Below are 23,745 nucleotides of genomic sequence, written 5' to 3'. Positions count from 1 at the left end.
ATTGTGCCTGCCCTTCTTTAAGAAGAGGGATCAGCTTGGCTTACTGTGAAGAAGCAGGTACTCAAGTGCAGTGTAGAACAGCTGGTTTATTAAATTACATCTGTACACGAGAAACGTCCCATCCACAACAGCTACCTGAAAGTAACTCACATGCATAATTTTCCCTCACCCCTACATTCTAACTTCACAATCTAAGTTCCACAATTCTGATCTAAGTTCTACATTCTTACCCTGCCGTATAAAGACAGGATACCACACTAAACAATCGAAACTCTGGGTGCATGTGGGTTACCCGAAGTTCGAAGCATCTTGAAATCGAGAGCTAGAGCACCACCTTTTCACCTCCTTTCTCATTGTCCAGAAGCTGCTCAAATGGAACGCAGCTCACACACACGTTTTTAGGTCTCACCTGACCCAGCGCATGCGCTGATCTGGCGAGACTTATTGAGAGGGCTCCAAAAAGTGCTACCAGGCCAGCCTGGAGCTACAGTGCATGTGCGCGGGCGCGCGCGCCGCGCTTTACCGCGATTACTTTCACTTTTGCGGCCCCACGGCCGCTTTGATGTTTGATCGTGATCGCAATCACTTTCACTTTCACGGCCACACGGCCGCTTTGCATACCCAGTAGGTCTCGCTTTTGGGACCTTATAAGTATTTAGTTATGCAACTGTTGCATGGCTAAACACTTATAAGGTCCCAAAGGCGAGACCTGTTGGCTATGCCAATGCTTGTTAGATTTGACTTGACAGCACATTGTTGTTACCAAATAACGTAAAATACACATAGAATGTGATTTGATTCCACCCAGATGAGTAATAGTCTTTCACCGCAGTCTATTGGCTATTTGGTGCAGGCCCTATTCTAGCGGGTGGGCCGGGTGGGCCGGGCCCAAACATGATCCTTGGCCCTTGCAGCTGAGACAGCTTCCCGGGCATACACAGCCACACCCAAGCACTTCACAGGTCTTTAAAAGACCATTTACGTGTTAATGAGGCTTTGTTGTTTTTCACCCCTTCTTAGAGCCCCTGCAGCTCCACTCTGCATATTGCTGGAAGAATCGGCTGCCCCCCCCGCCCCCCCTGAAATCTGGCTCTAGTGCGCCTCTGTAGCAGAGATCCCCTGCTGTTTAAGATGTTGGAGGCAGTGTTTTACCCGCATTTGGTGAGGACATTTTCCTCAAGGTGGGAAGTGCCATATTTTCAGAAGATGCTTAAGATCTTCTTGAGGATTTCCTTTTAATTAAGAACCGTGGTTTGTGCCCACTCTGCTGTAGCAAATGCTCATCTCTTAATGACGTTTAATAAACAGACTTGCTTTATTTAATTACAGCCAATCACTCGGTGAAAAGTGGAATAGTCTGTGATCTGCGTGTGGAAACCAAAACTGAATGTGTTCTCCTTGTGTAAAGTAACTGGTGCTCAGGCAAAGCCCTCCAATAATATGGCAGCATTAAACGTGAAATGTGGCAGATAGCGCCTTATGAATCAGATCCCTCAAGACTCCAGGCACCTGCCCTTTGGATTGAGTCGCACCAGTAACACTATGTGTTTATGCCACAATTGAGAGCGCCGGAGCGGAGACTGAGGGCACTGCACTTTTCTCATAGTGCCTGCAGTCAGTCAAAAACGTGTTCAGAATACATGGCCATCCATTCTTGGCCTCTTGGCAGAGAGCACAAAGTGGTCACATACTCCTGTTCTAATTGCGATTCTGTTGAAATGGGTGTGATGGGACCCTTTTGATGGGTCTACACAGTCTTCAAAATATTAAGGCTAAAGTAGAGTAAAAGAAAATGCAATGCTCGCTTGCTACTTAAGTCATCCCTAACTTTATGCCTTACCACTTTCAAATGTCACTAGCCGCCACTGGCAGGGACATTAAGAATGCCAACAGAAAATGGCCACTGAAATTTAAAACGTTCCTTCAAAAGTTATTTTTCTTCTTCTAGGAGTTGCGTGATTGGGACTGGGCTCTTTCTCACAGCCCCCAATCGCGCATCTCCTTTTAGAAAGGTGGGCTGTGCCCCTGCCCACTCGTGCAGGTAGAATAGGGGCATGGCGAAGGGGACAAATCCCATCTTTGACACAAATGCAAGACAACAGTAAAAATGTCCATGATCCTGCTGGAGAGCAATCCTGTTGGTAATGCAGATAAACTGTAGTTTATGTGGATAGTTCAGTAGGTTACTGCCAGAGGTCCTCAATTTGCATGAGATCATCTATACATTCTTGTAGCATAATTCTTTCCCTTTCTCTCTGCTGGACAAGTGGTTTAGGAATGCAGTTTGCAGCGCATAGACCGCACAGGGCAGGACCACATTGGATGCAAAGGCAGCATCCAGTTATTATCAGGAATATTATACCTGCTGCTGACAGCAGTTGCCATCCCCAGGACGATATTATCTTCCAGAACCAATCAGACCACGTCCAGGTGCCAGGTTCTTGATATAATCTTACGGCTATGTTGTGTAATTTTGTTATGGCCGTGTATACAGATGGGGAATTATCAGGAATAAATATACTGCAGCTAGAGCCTATAATTTTACAGGCTCCGCCTCTGTCAGCCAGGATGATGTCAAGGACAAGGCGATTTTGGAGAGTAACCAATCGTATGGCGGACTGCTCCTGGATTAAGTTCCCCAGGGCAGACGCCGTCTGGTTTACAATAGCCTCTAAGGTCCTTGTCAACCTGCGTATAAGCTTGCTGTTCTGTACAGGGCCAACAAAGAAGAAGAACCCTTTGTTAAAATCTGTATACTGTTCCCATGAGGTTTCTGTTTGGTCAACCAAGGAGGTATCGATCGTTCTTTTATGTCTGACATGGGGCACTAGGAGGTCTCGGTGGTAAGTGGATGTGGCCACAAAGACAGGGGGTAACAGGAATGCTATATAACAAGTTCCCCCCCAGTTCAAGGGCAGCTGCACATAGGCCGTTTGGCCACAGACGAAATAAGTATGGCGAGATGCTTGAAATGAGGACTTTCCTCTGTCTTCAAAACTTATAGTGGTATGACAGTCACTGTGTCCTAATGGAACAGAGCCATTTTTCTGGATGCACAGGTGTCCTTTTACTGGTGAGACCGAGATGGAAGGGGGACCAGCATTCTTTTTAGGTTTGGTATTTAACATCTTGTAGGACATGGTCATGTTCCCTTGCTTGTATTCTTCACTTTCTAGGACTGTTCCTGTCGCCTGAGGACTTCCATCCTTATTTGGGGAACAGGCAGCATTAAGTACCTTGTTTAAGTTCCCCCAAGGCCACCCATTCTTGCATGAATTATTTCTGTCAGGGCAGGAGGTGGGGGTGGTATCGTCAGCTGTTATTAGGGCGAACCAGGCTTCACAAGTCCCATTATAGGAAAATGGAAAGGGGAAAAGAGGCATCCCTCCCTTTTTCTGATGAGGTGGGAGGCGGCCACATATCCAGCAATTTGTGCTATTGCTGGCCTGATGAGTGTAGTGTAACATCTGTATAAAGGTATTGTTTTGCAAGGCTTGTCTATGGGCTTGTTCATGAGGGGGTAGGTCATGATATGTGTGTTCCTGAGTGCTGTTGGGTGCATGAGAGGTGTGTGGTGTTGGAGGAAAAACAGTGTGGAGGATCCAACCAAGACACGTCATAATGGTTATGAAGAAAAACAATATCATTAAACATATGATAGAACCACTACGCAATTTCTTAAAGTTCTTGTTTCTGCGTTTCATTCTATCTTTTTCCCACATAGTCAAGGTGTTTAAATCCATCCCCATGCTCCAACCGCTTCACCACTGTACCTGCGCCCAGTGGACTTAATTAGCCAGAGTCCGGATGGCAGACCTCAACTTTGATTTATATTCTTGTTGTGGGGTCAGTTCCAAATGCACAAAAGATTGTTCTGTTACAATGTCACTAGGGTTGGCAGCGTCGCCGGCAACAGTGTCTCTTTGTCCAAAATATTTCCGGCAGTGGCTCGCGTGTAGCCAGCCCTTCCTGCCTTTGACCTTCACCGCCGTCCGCGTGGTTAGGAGCGCGAGCTTCGGAGTCTTCCACCTGGGCTGAAGAGGACTGGTCCTGTCGAAGTTTCTTATCATCACCCAGTCGCCGGGTCGGATGGTGTGTTCTCCAGGGGCGGTTTTGTCAGGGAAGGCTGCAGCGACCTGTGAACGACAAGATTGGAGTGCAGACATCAAGGAAGCCAGGTAATCAGTCAATATTCTGCTGTCTACATCAGTAATTCTTTTAGGCATTGGCGTATCCCACATATTTGGTGGTCTGCCAAAGACCACCTCATACGGAGATAGACCAGTTCTGGAATGTGCTACCATACGCATGTAGAAGAGGGCAACCGGTAAGGCTACCATCCAGTCCACGCCTTTGTCTGTACATATCTTGGCCAATTTTGTCTTCAAAGTCTGGTTGTGTCTCTCTACTAGACCTGCTGCTTGAGGATGTCTTACGCAGTGAAATTTCCAAGTGTACCCTAACAGAAGAGACACTTGCTTCATGAGTTCAGAGGAGAAGGGCTGGCCGTTGTCTGAGTAGATGACGCGGGGCAACCCATATCTCGGGAAATATTCTCTTACTAGTTGCTTAGCAGTTGTCGTTGCAGTGTAATCTGGGACGGGATAGGCTTCTGTCCATCTGGTCAGAACACATACTACAACTAGCACATACTTGTGACCTCTACATCTCTCCATCTGGATATAGTCCATTTGGAGAACTTCAAATGGATGGTCAGGGGGTTGGAATCCACCCTGCTCCACCTTTGTGCCTTTACCTGGGTTGAACTGATTACAAATCATGCACGTTTTAACTTTTTGTTTGGCTGCAGCTCTCAAATGTTTGTTGTGCCATATGTTCTGTATGCTGTCTAACATTGCTTTTTCTCCCAGATGCGCTGGTCCATGTATGGTGTTTATTATAACCTGTACCATAGCATCCGGCAGAAACCATACTGCTCTTTCAGGTGTCATCCAACCCTGATCTGTAAGGACCCCTCCTTTTTCCTTCCATTCTAGCAGTTCCTGTGGTGTGACTTTGGACATCCTGGATGTCAGAAAAGGGGTCTGTTATTGCGTATTGGCGGTGTAGTATATCCAATTCTGTGTTTGCTGCTAATTTGGCGGCACTGTCTGCGGAATCATTTCCTTTTGATATTTCATCGGTTCCTTTTGTGTGCGCTTTACACTTTAATACTGCAACTTTCGCTGGTAACTGACTGGCCTCTAAGGGGGCAGTGATGAGTGTAGCATGCTGTATTTTAGACCCGTGTGATGTGAGGAATCCTCTCTCTTTCCACAATGTGCCGAAGTTGTGTACAACCCCGAAAGCGTACTGTGAATCAGTGTAAATGTTAACTGATTTTCCTTTTGCTAAGTGACATGCTCGTGTTAGTGCTATGAGTTCGGCTGCTTGTGCCGACAGTATCTCTATCTTGTGTGCTTCCAAGGTGTTTGTACAATTTGTGACGGCATAGGCTGCTGCTAGTTCTCCAGTGGTGAGTCTCATGCAAGAACCATCAACAAAAAGTGCCATTTCTGCCTTAGAAAGGGGAGTATCTTGTAAATCTGGTCTGGGTTTGGTCACTAAATCAATTATGTCAATACAATCGTGAAGTTGTTCAGTAGGAGAGGTCAGTGGCAACAGTGTTGCTGGGTTTAAAATGTTGCATCGTCTAATCTCAATATGTGGCTGAAACAGCATCATCTCATATCCGGTGAGTCTGGCTATTGTCAGATGCTGTGTTTGCGTTCTGTTTAGCAGAAGTTCTACAGCGTTTGGGACCTGGACTATCAGATGATGTCCCAATACAATAGCATCGCTTTGTCTAATAAATTGTGCAGTAGCTGCTACTGATTTTAGACATGCAGGTAATGCTTGTGCTACTGGATCTAATGTACTTGAAAAATAACCACATGGTCTATGTCTGTCTGCTTGAAGTTGGGTCAGGACTGATAGTGCTGTACCTGAGTTTTCTGTTACAAACAAGGTAAAATGTTTGGTGTAATCAGGTGTTGCTAACACTGGGGCTTGACACATAGCCTTTTTAAGAGACTGAAAAGCTTGCGTGTGTTCATCTGTCCAGGGTAATTGTGGAGTAGCGCCAGCTTCGAGTGTTGTCAGCTGCACTAATGGTTTAGAAATTAGTGCAAATTGCGGGATCCACTGTCTACAATATGAGGTGAGACCAACAAAAGCTCGAACTTGTTTCTGTGTTGTTGGTTGTGGTATTTGTTGTATGAGCTGGATGCGTTCCTGTGTAAGCTGCCTACCCTCCTTTGACAGCAAGTGCCCTAAGTATGCCACTTGCTGTAAACAAAATTGGAGCTTACCAGGGGAAACTTTATGGCCATTTGCAGCTAGGAATTCTAGTACTAGTAGTGATGCTTCAGCACATGCTGCATCAGATCTGGCCGTAATGAGGATATCATCAACATATTGTAGTATTGCTGTATCCGTGGGCATTTGAATAGTGTCCAATTGTCTTTTCAGCGCTTGGCTATATACACTTGGACTTTCGGTGAAACCTTGAGGAGCTCTTGTGAATTGGAAACTTCGTCCTTGTAAGGAGAAGCCGAAAAGGTATTGACTGTCTGGGTGAATGGGTATACTGAAGAATGCGTTATTTAAGTCAATGACAGAAAAATGTGTTGCTTCTGCATCTATGGCTGTGAGTAAAGTGGAGATGTCTGGGACCACAGGGTGTTGTGGAATGACACATTTATTGAGCTCTCTCAAATCCACCACTAGTCTGTAGACAGGTGGTGTTCCTGGTTCCACTTTTTTATGAACTGGTAAAACAGGGGAATTGCAAATGTTCGAAGTTGTTTCTTTAATCACACCTGACTGTATTAGGTCCTGAATAATTAACATTTATGCTTGTTCAGCTTGAGGTGGAATTTTGTATTGTCTTATACGTGGTAGTTGGGCTCCCTCTTTCAGTGTAACCTTGTGAGGTGTTATTTCCATACATCCTACTGTGGTGGAATCAGTGGCCGAAAGGGTGTGTGGCAAATCTTTCAAATGCTCGTCTAATTCTCTACTTGGGTAGTGGCCCTTAAAATCTCGTAGAAATAATCTGACATCTTGATTTGATTTGATTTGATTTGATTTTTGTATTTGTAAAGCGCACGAATGCCCGAAGGCGTCTTGGCGCTGAAGTTGGATGCAAGGAGATTCTGCGAGGATGATTAGCAGGGGTATAGCCATGTCTTGATGGCCTTTCTAAAGGCGAAGAGTGTAGGGCTGTTTTTTATGTTGATGGGTAGGAGGTTCCATAGCTTAGTTGTCCTCAGCAGAAAACTTCTTCCTCCCCATCTGTTCTGCCTGAATTTGGGTACTTGGACGAGTTTAGTGTTGGAGGATCTGAGACTTCTGCCTGGGACATACCATTGGAATTGAGTTCTCAGGAAATGTGATCCTGAGCCGTGGCGTGCCTTATAAGCCAGGCACAAGGATTTAAATTGTATCCTTTTGTCCACGGGGAGCCAGTGTAAGTCCTTTAGCTTATTAGAAACTGATTCAAATCTAGGGATGTCCAGCACCAATCTTGCTGCCGCGTTCTGGAGGCGTTGCAGTTTAGTAAGGTATTGAGTTTGGATGCCTGTGTATAAGGCATTGCCATAATCCAGTGTAGACAAGGCAAGCGCTGTAACCACAGTTTTCCGTGAGTCCAGAGGAATAAATGGGCATATTCTTCTGATCAATTTCAAAGTATGCCATATGGAGGATGACACCTTCTTTATCTGGGAATTAAAAGTCAGTTTATCATCGAAGATGAATCAGAGATTTTTGACTTTCCCCACTGGGAGAGGGCAGTCGCCCAGAGTGTCAGGCCACCAGTCGCGAGACCAGAGGTCGGCCATAGTACCTAGCAGCATGATCTCGGTTTTTTCACCGTTTAACTTTAAGCAGTTGCATCGCATCCAATGGTTAACTTGAGTCATGCAGTTCCTAAAGCGATCTATTGATTCCTCTATACCGCCAGATACTGATACCACTATTTGAGTGTCATCGGCATATGAGACTGGTGTGAAGCCGAAGTTTCTAATGACTGAGGCTAAAGGGGCAACGTAAATGTTAAAGAGAGTAGGGCTTAGCGCCGAACCCTGAGGAACCCCACATGGTGTCATGAAAGGGTTGAAAGCGTGTTCTCCCAAGGTGACTGTGAAAGATCTATCTCTCAGAAAGGACGCCATCAACTGGCGAGCAGAATCTTGAATCCCTAGTTCGTCCAGGCGTGCCAGGAGGATATCGTGGTTCACGGTGTCGAAGGCCGCCGATAGATCTAACAAGATCAAGGCGGCCTTCCCTCCTGCGTCTAAAGCATTCCTGAGACCTTCCGCTGCCATCACCAATGCTGTCTCAGTGCCGTGATGTTCTCTGAACCCATATTGTGAGTTATCCAGGTAATTTCTGGAGATTATCAGATCCTTCAGTTGTTGATTAAGCAACTTCTCCAATACCTTAGCTGGGAAGGATATTCTGGAGATTGGCCTATAGCTGCTGATGTCTTTAGGGTCCAAGGTACTTTTTTTTAGTAAAGGGTTGACTGCTGCGATTTTCCAGGCATCCGGAAAAACTCCTGAATGGATTATTTCTGAGAACGGGCCGTGTAGCTGCTCACTGAGTATGTCTGGAAATAAGTGCATTATTATTGGCGGGCAAGGATCCGTTGGGTTGCCGGATCTGATGGTTTTTACCACCTGGTGTATCTGTTCTACTGTAGGGAACATGAAACGGAAGCCTATTTTGGGATTTGATGTCTCTAGTTCTGCGTTAAGGTAGTTATTTGAACTTGTAATGGAGTGGTTCGTTTTGAATGGTTCAAATACTTTGGCAACTTTGTCCACAAAGAACTTTCCTAAGTTGTTGCAGAACTCAATGCTGCCTTCCAATTGATTCGTGGGTGAGGGACCTGCTAATTTTTTGATTGTCGCGAAGAGTTCCTTACTGGTGTTCATCGTCTCTTTGATTTTGCTAGTGAAATAATTAGACTTTTCCCTGATCACAAGTTTTTTGTAGTCAGTTAATGTTTGAGCATAGTCATTTTTAAAGTTTAGATCGTAGTTAGCTCTCCATTTTCTCTCGGCCCTCCTACATGTTTGTTTCTGTGCCCTGAGTTTTCCAGAGAACCAAGGTTCTGAAGGCTCTTTCCGTTTTGGAACAAAGCATTTAATAGGGACTGCCAGTTTTACCGCTGTCTTTATCCAAGAGGAGATCCTGTCGGCTAGCTGATTACTGTTGGGCACTGACTCAGGTCTGGTCCTAATGAGTGTCTCCTGTAGCAGCTGTGTGTTAATTTAATTTTTGCCCAGTCTTGGTATGTAACTGACCTCTGGCCTTTGGATACGCCAAGCTGTACCTGACTAACGGTGATAGAAAATATGATGGCTTTATGATCTGACCATGTAACGGGTAAAATCTCTGTAATTTTAAGGTTAGAGTTAGAGGAGAAAATCCCATCCAGTGTGTGTCCTGCCACATGGGTACCTTGATTAACGATCTGGTCCAGGGAGAGTCCAGACATTGCATCGAGCAATTCAGCAGTATTGGTGTCCGTAACTTTTTCAAGATGGTAGTTAAAATCCCCTAGGATTGTGAAGTCTGATCCTTGCAGACTTGATTCTAGAATTGGGCTTAAGATTGATAACAGAGGGGCCCTCGCCTTGGGAGGTCTGTAAATAAAAGGCCTCTGAATGTGTAGTTCTTTGAAAATGTAATTTGAAATGGAAGCATTTCACAGTCTGAGGAGTTACCCACAATCGAGCTGTGGACGTGCAGCTCCTCTCTACATAGAATGGCAAGCCCTCCCCCCCTTCTCCCGATTCTATCAGCTCTGGTGGCAGTATACCCTGGTGGTAATGCTAAAGCAATATCTGGGTCTGATGCTCCATCAGCCCATGTCTCCGTGATAAAAGCCACATCCAGGTGGTGTGTATCCAGCAGTTCAGCAATCTCTGTGTTGTGTTTTATTAAGGATCTTGCATTTATTAGTACTGCCCTGAAAACCGCGACCCTCGATTTGTTATTTGCGGTGTTGATCTGTGGCTCAAATTTGCCTATTCTCGTGAAATGAAAGGGCATTTTGCAGCAGTCACATTGTTTGACTTCGTCCATAGGGTTTAGACGTTTGCAGTGGTGGTTACCAGCTGGATTACCCCGCTTTAGTAGCTCTTTGTATGTATATACAATTCTTCCAGGTTTCCTATCATCAGTTCCAGGGGTTCTGGCCCTAGGCTTGGTACGGGCGCAGACGGGCTTGCCTTTGGCGCGCCTTCGGCTCGCCGCTGGCGCGCCCGCTGCGCGCGTCCGCAGCGCGTTCGCCTCAGCATGTTGTTAAATAGGCTCTCTGTGCCTGAACACTAGCCCGCTCAACAGATGGAAGCCCAAGTGAACCGGAAGTGAGGAATTCTGAGTCCCAGTAGTCACCCTCCGTGCAATCGGCACTTGCCGCGACGGACCGGGGTGCTGGGCGAGGCTCACAGGTAAATTTACAGATTTACTTGGAAATTTCCCACCTCCACTCTTTGATTCCCACTAATTAAAAATACAGTATTACAAGGTTAAAAGCGATAGTGCAACAATTTAAAAGTTACTTGTTAAAAAGGTAGCGCGCAGTCTGCAGTGTCAACCGCATCCAACTGTGCTATGGCGCCGGTCGTGGAATAAGTAGGCTCTCTGTGCCTGAATACTAGCCCGCTCACCAGCCGGAAGCCCAAGTGAACCGGAAGTGAGGAATTCTGAGTCCCAGTAGTCACCCTCCGTGCAATCGGCACTTGCCGCGACGGACCGGGGTGCTGGGCGAGGCTCACAGGTAAATTTACAGTTTTACTTGGAAATTTCCCACCTCCACTCTTTGATTCCCACTAATTAAAAATACAGTATTACAAGGTTAAAAGCGATAGTGCAACAATTTAAAAGTTACTTGTTAAAAAGGTAGCGCGCAGTCTGCAGTGTCAACCTCATCTTTAGGTGAGCAAACAATAACAGCTCCTAATTCTTTCAATGTATTTATACCAAGCAAATTTTCTGGACATGATTTTGTCAATATAAGATCTGTAGTTGTCGTGAGGGGACCAACCTGCAAGGGCAGTGGTTTTGACGTGGCGTTTGTCACAGGTTGTCCGGAGAAACCCAGAGAAATACTTCTTGAACCCGAGAGAGGAGCCTCTGGGACCTCTTGATGGCTTATTGTTGTTTTACTGGCCCCAGTGTCTAGTAGAAACTTTCTATCCTCCCCAAGAAGTCGGACCTCTATAAATGGGCCTTTCTGATCTACTGGGATGGGGATTAGGGGCAGTTTGTCATCTTCTCTCCCTGGGCAACATCATGAAAAATCTGGGTAGTTTTCAGTGTAGTCGCTGTCGATAATGTTCATTTGGGCCATTTGTGTTGTCGGTGGAACTGAAGGTGTTGAACTGTCTTGGGAAACCTTCTGTTTTGGCTGATATGGACGAGGCTGTGTCTTACCAGTCGCCAAATTGTGCTTTAAGACAGGGCAGTCTTTAACGAAGTGTCCCGTCTTTTTGCAATAATTACAAGTGCTCTTCACGTTTGTCTGGCTACCTGGTGTCTGTTGGCGCTGGGGTGCAGTTTGGGCTACTAACACTTTCATCTTGGTGTCTTTCATGCGTTTCTTCTCATTTTCTTCTTCATCCCTAATGCGATTTTGGTAGTATTGTAGCATTTGTAACACCTGTGGTGGTGTATGTGCTTGCCAGATACTTTCTACTTTTAGTACTCTTTCCTTAATAGCTGGCAAGGCGTTGTCTACTAATTTGGAAACAAACAGATGCGGGTAAGCTTCGCTTGTCGGCGTAAGGCCGCTATTTACCGCAAAACATTTTTCAAGTCTGGTGTAATAATCTCCTATGTCTTCACCATGTTTCTGTTTGCAGGAGGAAATGGTATCCCAGTCCTCCTTTTTCACTGTCAGTAACTGTGGTAGCACCTTTAAAATAGTGCCAGGAAGTGCTTTTAGTCTGTCTCCTATACCTTGACCTGCTACTCTAGCATTTTCGTCATTCTGAAGTTTGGTCCATCTAATGTGTTCACCTGCTACTTCCCAATCTTTCTCTCTTAGTTTGTCATATATACCCGATGGCAACAATAATTTCAGAATTGCTGTGATATCAGAAAGAGTATATGTTACCATCATTAATACATCTCCTAATTCTTTAAAGAATCCAGCAGGATCCTTTGAGTGGGAGGGAACCATTTCTTTTATCCTTAGTAACTCAAGTTTTGTCAAGGGTACATAAATAAAAACGCATTGTAGCGCGCCATTCGTGTCAGCTCTGGGGTGGACCTCTCTCATGGGGAACCGGCGTGTTTGAGGAAGTCTATTAATTGGTCCACAAGTATTATTGAAAGATTTATATTCAGTCGTTTTCTGGTATTTCTGTCTAAAATCTATAAGTGTGTTGAGAAAAACTGAACTATTGTGGAGGAACATGTTATGAGCGCAGTCAGACAGAAAATCTTCGAGTCTTGGATCATGTTTAAAATGAGTGTCATTGAGTGTGATGAGATGTTGTACCATGTAGAGACTTGCTAATCTTTGATGTGAGCATGGTAATGCTAGAAAAAGTTGGGCTATGAGATCATTGTCATATATCTTATGTTGAGAGACACATAGGGTCGCAGTTCTGGTTATTTCCTCCTCCTCCGGTGTAAGCGGAGGTTCCTGGTCTAACCAGTAGTCTAATGCATTGGATGTTTTTTCAAATAACTCATCTGGAGATGACCGTTCAGAGTGACCTTGGAGGAATGTAGGCGGGGGTGTTCGTGAATTAGGGGCGGAAGAACGAACGGGTAGGACTTTTTCAGTAGGTTCAGTAATTTCCTCCTCAAGTTTCTTATTCTCTTCATTTGTTTGCAAGTTTTGTAGAATACGGGTCACATTACGGGTGAACCTGTCTAGTGCATCATTTATAAGTTCTAGACTAGTGTGGTCGGATGCGGAATCTAATAAGTCAAAAAGTGAAACTGGTACATTTCTTTCCTCTGCTTATATGTGTTTTATGAAACAGCAAAGGAGGAACCTATACATGTGCATTTTTACAGGGTGTGATCTTCTTGTAGTCATAGCGTTAATGGTTCGTGAGTTCTCTCCAGTACGAAGAAACTCAGAGGCCGCTTGAAGAAACGTGTCAATTGCTGGTAGATGTCTTATTTCTTCCCAGGAGTCATGAAGTATTTTACTTATTCGGCCCGCCTCCCCTGTGTTGCTCGGAGTCGGGTCATAGGGGCAGTCGAGAATTGTTTTACCTGGGTCTGGACCTACGGCACCCCCTTCTGGAGTGAGAGGTAGTGTGTTATGTTGTAAAAAGGGTGGCAGAGGGTGTTGAATTACTGGAACCTCATATGGAGGTGGAGTATCTAAGAGGAAATTGGTGAAAGTATCCTCTGGTGATGGGGCGGTAGGTTGTGTCTTAGGTGGTGCAATGTTAAGGTTTTCAGGTGCAGATGGCAATACAGGATAAAAACCAGTAGAAATGGCTGTTTGTTCCCTTTTATTCCTTTCACTAACTGCTTCTTTCCCTATTTCTTGTAACTGTTCTTTCTTGGCCTGCTGTGACATTCTCTTACCCTTTTCAACTTTATGCAATTCCTTCTGTTGCCTCCTATGGGCTTCTTTTCTCCATAATTCCACCGAGTCACTTTGTGATTGGCAGACTCCCTTTGTCTTCCACAACTGTTCCTCTAATTTTATAATACATTCCATGTCAAAAGTACCATTTTCAGGCCATCTATATCTGTTTTCTAGGTCTTTAGTATAATCCACCCATAAATCACAATAAATAATTGCACCAACACCATGTTTTGCATACATGAAGTGTCCTGGAGTATCCTGAGGAGGAAGGGGAATTTCCTTCTCAAGAATACTCCTTTCGGTTGCTATCTTACGTATTTTCGAGAAAATAGGCATGATGGCAAGATTTTTCAAAGATTTAGAATTGAGAGAAAAAGAAAAACAAACAGAACATATATCTTTACCGTACCCACGAAAGTGGTGAGTCCGTCTTTTATTTTTATACTAGTTTAGCTGTCCTCACAAAACCAACAAAAACCTGTATCTTTACCGCACCCACAAAGTGGTGGGTCCGTCTTTATACTTTTCAGCAGTACTCAGCGAAAAAAAAATAACTGGAAGGCCTCTTGAAGATCTTAAAAATGCGCGTAGCTTCTAAGGTGGGACTCGCAGAACCTCTGATTCGTCTCTTCACAGGTTGGGCTCTGGTTCAGGACGTTCCGCAATTTTCCTCACCGCCTCGTGTGGATGCCGGGCCTCAGTTGGTCCCCCTCTTTGCCTCGAGGGAGTTAGCGGGAATTCCCCGCGTTGTGCACTTTGAAGTCCGTCAAAGGTCAGGAGGGGACAGTACCGGGTCCAATATCGCCGGCGCGTGGGGAAAAGTGAATGTCCCTGTGCGGGCGCCAATTAATGTGGTAAATTAATTCAATATTACCATATCTCAGAATTTCTATACTTAATAATCATAATTTCAGTCAAAGCAAAGAGAGGAGTCCGTGGTGTTCGAGTAAAAAAGGGTCCAGTAACTCGAGTTAAGGGGAGAGCTCCAGCACCAAGCGGGTACAGGAGTGGTCTGCAGTTTTATTCACACATCAGAATATTTATACAGTTTTCAGTCAATAGGAAAAAGAAGAAAGGAGAAGTGACAAGAAAAAGGGAAGTGACAAGCAGTAATTTCCAACAGATGTGTCAAGGTAGGGGCGTGTCTTGTGTCTCGTGAGAGGGCATGTGATGTGTGGAAATGTGTTTTCTTTCAGTTGAAGGCCCTTACTCATTCGGGGGTTTATCTCTGGCTTAGAGTCAAGAACAGGAACCCTCTTGTGTAAAACAGGAACTATCTTGCTGGTTCTGGGAATTGGCAGAACCACAGAAATGTGTGTTCACAGTGTACAGCCTTGTGCTTCCTCTATTAGTTGGTGTGGTTTCAGGGCCTAACCTCGTGCTTCCTCTTTCAGTTGGGGGTGGTCACAGGGCAGCTGGTGTGGCAGGCTGAGTCACCAACAATGGACAGGATGTGGCTGAGTCTCTGGCACAACTGGGGGAAGGCACACAGGCAGGCTTCTTGGAATTGGCTCGACCACAAGGAGCAGGGGGTTGTGCAAGATTCAATGGGGATGTGAAGGACAGTTTTCAGACAAGTTGCTGAGAGCATGTCACCAGTGCTTAATTTGTAAAATATGAAGTGCAGGTGCTCAAATGTTTGTCGGACGCCACACCCACTTTTACTGGCTCCACCCACTTCCTCAACTGGCTCCACCCACTTACTCTACTGACTCCACCCACATCCTCAACTGGAACTGGTAAAAGTCAGATGTAATACCAAATCTGAATTTCAGCAAGGGAGCCTGCCTCATAGTAAGGTTTTGATAGACGGTTCCAAACTTACACATTTGAAAAAGAAACTTCAATGTAATGAATTTAGGGATTAAGAATAGGAGGCCTAAAGTATTATAGATATTTTGGACTCCGGTGTTTTTGCAGGCCACGCTAGAGAAATATTTTAGCTCCGGAGCAAAATAAAGTACATTTTCAGCATAACCTTGTCCTAAAAATTACAAACATCGCTCAAAGGTGTTGAACAATCATGGACGTGCAACGCCCTGTTTGGGAGCATAATGTAGCGGATGCTTTAATAAGCAGACAATCTCAATGCACAATTGGGTGCAATGTCTGATATTTACATGTTTCTCTCATCTTCATTGCTTGATTTTGCTCTCCAGAAAGTGTCATTCATAGTCGTTGAAATGTCACTCATAATTACACTGAAATGACAGAAATTATGAAAATGGCACTCATAGGAATCTGAAACCTCAGCAGCTATGCGGCAGGTGTCATTGTTACTGGTCGAATGAAGCACTGCGACGAGGGCAGAAGGACTTCATGCCCTGGCAAATGAAACTCTCCACTGAGAGACCAGGCCTCAGACTCGGTTCACTTCACACTTCATACCAAGTAAGTGACTACCCTCCATCACCTAATGACTCTCCACATTACAATGGTGCCTTTCCCCTGCCCTATTGTTTCCTAATACTAAAGATACTCATCCCCTCCTTGATCTGATACGCCACACCTACCTACCCCACATCACATTGAAAACATCACAGTGGCAAGATCATCCTGCACCGTGGCGACGCCTGTTCCCGTCACTGTCTTGCTAGGGAGATCAGCTCCTTTCCATGTACGGCAAGATGGTAGCTTTGCTCTTTGCTAAGAAGGCCACATTGGTGCTCTGGGAGGCTACTGTGATGAGCACCAGAGGTCATGTAAATGGAACGCAGGCAACACCTATGATACACCCCGCTTCCGGTGCACTCTATGGAAGTTCCTGAGGGTTTTGATGCCCTATGGCTAGCACTTTGACTGATGTGCTGGAACTCTTCCTAAGATCAGGGGTCACACACTGTCCTTTCGACCTTCTCCCCTGTCAGTCTACGCTCACTTTCTTCTAGATTCAGTTATATCTACTCTTCCTTGACGTTGGCTAACAACATTTAAATTATTTACATATCCAAAGGTAATGCAATGATGTGAAGGTGAGCAGTAAGGGGTAAGTAGCACAAACATTAGGAAAGGCAGTAGATCTGGGTTTCAATTTGCTTACACAAGGGGCATTACCACATTAAAGAGAGATACTTAGTGTTAGACATGTGTTAGTTTTTCAGCTGCGATATAAGAGCACCTGAACAAAAAGGACAATGTGGGCTAGCCTGACAAGTCAGCATTGGCCAGGAACCAGGTGCCCCGAATCGCGTGTTGAAGTGCTCACAGGTTTATCATACTTTACATCGACTCTTAAAAGCAAGCACAGGGGCAGTCACAAAGAATCAGGCCCAGGCTAACCCTCAATCATTATCGACCTGCAGTGATTTCCTGCCTGCTAGCCCGCAAGAGGAACAAGCAGGTGACTCATTTGTGTTCCGCACTTTGAGGCCGAGGCCGATATTAAAGCACAGCTCGCGTTATTAGGGGAGGGTGAGGGGAGGGAAGGGGAGAGCCGGGGCACTGCCTCTGCACTGTGGACGTTGGTTTAACAACGTTTGGTGCATTGAGCATTGCAGGCTGGGCTGGGAGAAGGAGGTGAGGATGTGGCGCACATGTTTTCAGGCCATACCACCTGTTGTTTCCTGACAACTTCTGCGTTGCCAACACGAGGAGAGGGGGTTTTGGCCGTGACAACCTAAATACATCCGCTGTTGTTTATTTTAAAGTATGTACCTTTTTCAATTATGGGCACTTTCAGCAGCTGCCACTTAACTCTTAATTAGTAAACGTTTGTCAGTCGCATAACTTGGTGACTCCGCACCTGCCTGAAAATAATCCCGCAGTCTCCCCCACACTGGGTTTCATTAGCCCCAGGACAGCAGTTCTTTTTTTGTGTTGTTAATATTTCTTCACTTTTTCATTATTCTAATGTTGCTATAAAGAGTTTGTTAGGGCAGACATACATTTTAATCAGTAAAGCTCCCCCTCACCCCCACACCACCACTGGCGTATGCATTAAATCCTGTGTTTGTGCCTCTCCAGACCAAACTCTCTTAAAACATAGTGCCCACCACTATGGATGACATGTGATTCCTACTCCTGGTAATCCTCATTGGTTTATGTGACAATCCCTATAGGCTGATTTACATACTTGTATGATTGATTGTCTCTGCATAATGTGGGCACGATGTAAAGTACTGTGACACCCTACACTATGAGTAGCGCTAGACAAGTAATGAAGTGCATATGAGAGCGGGGCTACGGAGATATGAGGGGCACTGCTGGAGGTTGGTAGTGAGGGAGTCTGAGGAGGATGTCATGAGGGGGAGAGGCTACGGAGAGATGAGGGGCACTGGTGGAGGGTGATAGTGAGGAAGTCTGAGGAGTAGATCATGAGTTGGAGGGGCTATGGAGAGATGAGGGGCACTGGTGGAGCGTGGCAGTGAGGGCATCCGAGGAAGGGGTCATGGGGTGTAGGGGGGATACAGAGAGATGAGGGGCACTAGTTTAGGGTGGGAGTAAGGGGTTTCTGAGGAGTAGGTCATGAGTTGGAGGGGCTATGGAGAGATGAGGGTCACTGGTGGAGCGTGGCAGTGAGGGCATCTGAGGAGGGGGTCATGGGGGAAAGGGCTATGGAGCAATAAAGAGCACTGGTCGAGGATGGCAATGACTGAATCCATGGAGGTAGTCATGGGGTGTAGGGGGGCTACAGAGAGATGAGGGGCACTGGTGGAGGGTGGTAGTGAGGGAGTCTAAGGAGGAGGTAATGAGGGGAAGAGGCTACGGAAAGATGAGGGGCACTGGTGGAAGGTGGTAGTGAGGGAGTCTGAGGAGTAGGTAATGAGTTGGAGGGGCTATGGAGAGATGAGGGGCACTGGTGGAGCGTGGCAAGTGAGGGCATCCGAGGAGGGGGTCATGGGGGAAAGGGCTATGGAGCGATAAGGAGCACTGGCCAAGGGTGGCAATGACTGAATCCAAGGAGGTGGTCATGGGGTGTAGGGGGGCTACAGAGAGATGAGGGGCACTCGTGGAGGGTGGTAGTGAGGGAGTCTGAGGAGTAGTTCATGAGTTGGAGGGGCTATGGAGAGATGAGAGGCACTGGTGGAGCGTGGCAGTGAGGGCATCCGAGGAGGGGGTAATGGGGGGAGGGGCTATGGAGCGATGAGGGGCAATGTTGGAGTTTGGCAGTGATGGAATCCGAGGAGGTGGTTATGAGGTGTAGGGGGCTATGGAGAGATGAGGGGCACTGATGGAGCGTGGCAGTGAGGACATCCGAGGAGGGGGTCATGGGGTGTAGGGGGGATACAGAGAGATGAGGGGCACTAGTGGAGGGTGCTAGTGAGGGAGTCTGAGGAGAAGGTCGTGAGGGGAGAAGCTACGGTGAGATGAGGGACACAGGTGGAGGGTGGTAGTGAGGGAGTATGAGGAGTTGGTCATAAGTTGGGGGGGCTATGGAGAGATTAGGGGCCCTGGTGGAGGGTGGCAGTGAGGGCATCCGAGGAGGGAGTAATGGGGCGTGGGGCTATGGAGCGATAAGGAGCACTGGTCGAGGGTGGCAATGACTGAATTCAAGAAGGTGGTCATGGGGTGTAGGGGGTCTACAGTGAGATGAGGGGCACTGGTGGAGGGTGATAGTGAGGGAGTCTGATTAGGAGGTAATGAAGGGGAGAGGCTACGGAGAGATGAGGGACACTGGTGGAGCTTGGCTGTGAGGGCATCCGAGGAGGGGTTCATGGGGTGTAGGGGGGATACAGAGAGATGAGGGGCACTAGTTTAGGGTGGTAGTAAGGGAGTCTGAGGAGAAGGTCATGACGGGGAGAGGCTACGGTGAGATGAGGGATACTGGTGGAGGGTGGTAGTGAGGGAGTCTGAGGAGTAGGTCATGAGCTGGAGGGACTATGGAGAGATGAGGGGCACTGGTGGAGCGTGGCAGTGAGGGCATCCGAGGAGGGGTCACGGGGGAGGGGCCATGGAGCGATAAGGAGCACTCGTCGAGGGTGGCAATGACTGAATCCAAGGAGGTGGTAATGGGGTGTAGGGGGGCTACAGAGAGCTGAGGGGCACTGGTGGAGGGTGGTAGTGAGGGAGTCTGAGGAGGCGGTCATGAGGGGGAGTGGCTACAGAGAGATGAGGTGCACTGTTGGTGGGTGGTAATGAGGGAACCCGAGGTGGGGGTAATGGGGGAGGGGCTATGGAGTGGTGAGGGGCAATGGTGGTAGGTTGGCGGTGACGAAAACCGAGGAGGTGGTCATGGGGTGTAGGGGGGCTACAGAGAGATGAGGGGCACTGGTGGAGGGTGGCAGTGAGGACATCCGAAGAGGAAGGCATGATGGGGAGGGGCTATGGAGATATGAAGGGCATTGTTGGAGGGTGGTAGTAAAGGTATCTATGGAGAAAGAGGTCAGTGGTGGGGCACCAATAAAGACTGTTGCACCAGTGCTAAAGCCGGCCCTGTCATGGTCTTTCTGTTTTTGTATATTTAATTAGCAGTCAGGTCATTAGGGCCTCTGTGGAATATATTTTAAAGTGTGTGCTCATTTTTTTACTGTTATATTCAATGATTTAAGTTTGAGGGTAATTTTCCTAATGTTTTTACCGGGAATAATGAAAATGGAGTCGGATGGTGGTTGATATGGGGCTGGGGCCCAAGGTCAGCTGTGAGCTAAGGTGCACGGGAGATGGATGGTAGAAAATGGATAAACAGGCCGGGAAGGGAGTGTGCTGCAGAGTCCGGGGTCTCTTCAGGTAGTAATGAAGAGAGATTCTCTCTGAAGACTGGCAATGAGGGAGGCTGAGTAGTGTTACTTGCCTTATACTCCCACCTCAGAAACCTCCTCTCCTCATCAAAGGGACCTTACATGGGATACATTTCAAAAAGAAAAATGAAACGTTTGTTTCATTTTTTAAGACCAGGCAGTGGTCCGTGGGACCACTGTCTGCTCTTAAAAAATATTTTTGCATCCATTCACGAAGAGGAAGGCATCCCCTGGTGACTCCTTCCTCTTTCCGTGCGACTTACCGCCTACTTGAAGTAAGTAGTAAACTGCGAGTGTTTTGCAATTGCGGTTGCAAAACAATGATACATACAAATGCGGCTCGCTATTAGGAAGGGACGCCCTTGGAATGCCACTTCCTAATACAGTCTTGCACGATAACATTTGTACATACCAACAACCTTTATTGCAGTCGCAAACGGGCCAATTGCCCGTTTGCGACTGCAAAAAAAGGTTGTACATCTGGCCCTTAGTAACTAAAAGGCAAGTCTGTTGTTATGTGCGCCTTACTTGTGGCTTAGATTCTTAGTGCAGATGAAGCACTATTATAGTAGACTAAATCAAACAGAAAATGTGTTTTTAAATAAACTCTGTGTTGGGTGACAGGGCCCCGAGTGGTGTTGGTGCTCACTCTTAGCGGTAATATCCTAATTCTTAAATAGTTGCTATGGTGCTTAAGGGAGGGGGAAATCACCCAACCCCCGATATGTGACCCCTAGGGATCCACCTTACAAGTGACAACAAGCCTGAGCACTCATATCTCAAATGATGTTTGAGTGCTCGGGCTTGTTCTCACAGAAAATGTGTTTTGTACAGTGCACATCTGGAACACATGTATTCGAAGGTGCCCTCTTATGTGATGATGAATAAAGGAGGCTCAGGGAAATAAAGGTTTGGCTAGGATCACACAATTTGGTCAAGCATAGAAGCTAGGATTGATCCCAGGATTTCTAGTTTCACATTGTGCAATTCAGCAACTAGATGGGTGTCTCATTCTCCTGTATTGCATTACAGATTAATGCTTTATCTTTCATAATTTGACTATTTTAGCACATGAGAAAGGAGCTCACGGAATCCTATGTATGGATGAGTTTATAAGGGAGTGAGTTTTCAAAGAATGATAGAAGGTTACCTCTATGACTGGACTGCTAGTTTTGAAAAGGTCGATGTGAAAACTGCTGGCAGTTTTCATAAAATACTCATTTCTCTTTTTTCAAATGCGTTACTGTTTTTCAAGAATTTGTACCTTTGAAAGTACATCGCAAAAGAATGACAAGACAGTAAAATGTATCAAGTTACATTTGTGCAGAGAAATAAGTGTTGGACAAATTGCAACAAGTAAATAGCCAGCCTTTCTAATACGAGGATGTCAATGCTTTTGTGTGGTAATAGGGACTTCCTTAATCTTGAACTATTATGCTTGGTATTCAAGTACTTGTATTGAAGCCTGGCCTGCTGGAATTCGAGGGTTTGCAGTTAGGTCCAGACATTGCTTTTACTTTCAAATAACTCTCCACATGCTCTGTATACACACAGAATCAATCTGTGGTATCATGGTGACTGTTTGCAAGTAGATATGATGTAATCTATGGATTGTAGGCTACCTCCAGAAGCAACAAATTGGGCCCGCAGTGCAGGGGCGGCTCCTACACTAGGGCGGAGGAGCGTTGCCCCACTGCATTCTTGCAGTGCAAGAAGCAGAAACATAAAATGGTACTAACTTTCAGTTATTACCATTTTATGTTTGGTTGCGGGTGGGCGGGGCTGCTCTACGAGCAGGGCAGGGGAGGAGTGGTGTGCCCACTCCTGAGTGTGCAAAGACTATTTGGTCGGCATTCTGGGGCCGCCCAAACCAGTCATGCACACTCTTTCCTTCTCTATGCTGATTAATTATAATTAATATTATTAAATTAAACCCCAGTGCGACACCTCCCCAGCCCCCCAGCCCTCCCCCGTCATGCCGGCTGTGACTGCTGCAGTGGCCCCCCCGAAAGCACCCTTGGCCTACCCAAATAAAAATTCCTGGAGCCGGGCCTGATTTGGTGTATCATTCCACCTTCCAGGAAGTGCTTCCATTGTAACGCATGAGGAACTATTTGAAAAATATTCTCAATCATCACACTGTCACATTTTATTCTTTAATTCCTATGTGCATTTTATAAAGAAAGCATTCAGTTTTTCTTTCCTTCCAGTACTGGCAAAGCAGATAGAACAGACTTTCATTTTATAAATAGATTTTGTGCATGCAGTGCATGCAAACAGCATTTGCATGCCTGTGTTTACGTGCGTTGGCCAGACCTGTTGACTTTGCCACTACGTATTATTTCTGTATGGATTGCCCAGTTCGGTTTCTCTGCATCCGCTGAGTTTGCCACATTCTTCACATACATGGGCAAATTCTGCTAGGGCACCACACTGCTAAGGCTTTTCAATGTCAGATCCAGGCAACATTGAGTTATCATCTCAAAAAGATTAATCTGAAGAGATGAAACCTTTTTATTATTTGCCTTTTGTCTTATTTTTCGAAGCTCTTCTTTGGTGGTGTAGTAAACCAGGACAAAAGCCTTGTCCACAAGCAAAACTTCAGAGGGTGCCTGGAGAACATCTATGTGAATGGCTTCTACATTTCCGATATGGCCAGGAGAAGAAAGCCGTCCATACGTTTTAAGGTGAGGACTGCGTCGTTTCTTGGTTTGTCTGGAATATATTTTACTAAGATTCCATGTATCCTCACTTCTGCTCAGGGGTCAGAAGTGAGGATACATGGAATGGATGATGGCAGATTGTATCTCGCACTGATCAGCAACCGAGATGTTGCGAGGTAAAAACCCTGGTGACATTTTTTGAGACACTGAGCACGCATCCGTAGTTTGCACAACTCAGAAAGAGTGAAAACACACACACTATTACAGTGTTATTTTCAAATCTGTGATCAAAAACTAAGAATGGTTTGGTAACTGAGCAACCACGAAATATCGCAGCCCATTCTATTGCAAATTTTGGGTGTGTACTACTTTTCTACATTAGTTCTAGTGCAATGCTAAGAATAAGGCTCTATACAATTTTCTGACAATTTCATGCATGTTTGCTTGTGTGGCACTACTATTTCAGAATTGCTCTAATTCTGGGACTGTTAACAAAGAAGTAGTTCAACTCTTCTTGTTTCTGTACATCTAATTGTAAAGATGTGAAATGCATCCAGGTTTATGGGATTGCTCTGCATTCCAGGGTAGGCAATGTAGTGCCTTGGTGTGCATTTTCCGCTTCCATTTTGTGGTTATAAAGGTTTATCTGTGGTGTGTTGCTCCCTGATAAAATATCTTGTTTTGGTTGCTCTGCTGTATGTACCCGGTGTGCTTGTTGCCCAGTCTTGTATTGCACAAAGAAGCATTACAAAAATATCAATCTGCTGTAAGAAAAGCTCAGATCAATGACTTCAGTTCGAGGACTGATAATCCCTCCAATTCATCTGAG

The 23,745-nt window shown here is 45.9% G+C and overlaps 1 protein-coding gene across 1 annotated transcript in view; it reads left to right on the top strand.

Moving 5' to 3' along the window:
- CNTNAP1 (contactin associated protein 1) overlaps positions 1-23,745 on the top strand; it is a 379,706-nt gene that overhangs the window by 168,272 nt on the left and 187,689 nt on the right. Inside the window, exon 7 of the mRNA XM_085608996.1 lies at positions 22,800-22,940. Coding sequence (XP_085465122.1) covers positions 22,800-22,940 — 141 coding nt within the window. The remainder of the gene's footprint in view (positions 1-22,799; positions 22,941-23,745) is intronic.

This window comes from Triturus cristatus, chromosome 1_1 (assembly GCF_964204655.1).
Source record: "Triturus cristatus chromosome 1_1, aTriCri1.1, whole genome shotgun sequence".
Taxonomy (NCBI): domain Eukaryota; kingdom Metazoa; phylum Chordata; class Amphibia; order Caudata; family Salamandridae; genus Triturus; species Triturus cristatus.
Note: the sequence above shows the minus strand (reverse complement) of the source record. Positions and strands in the feature narration are given on the sequence as shown.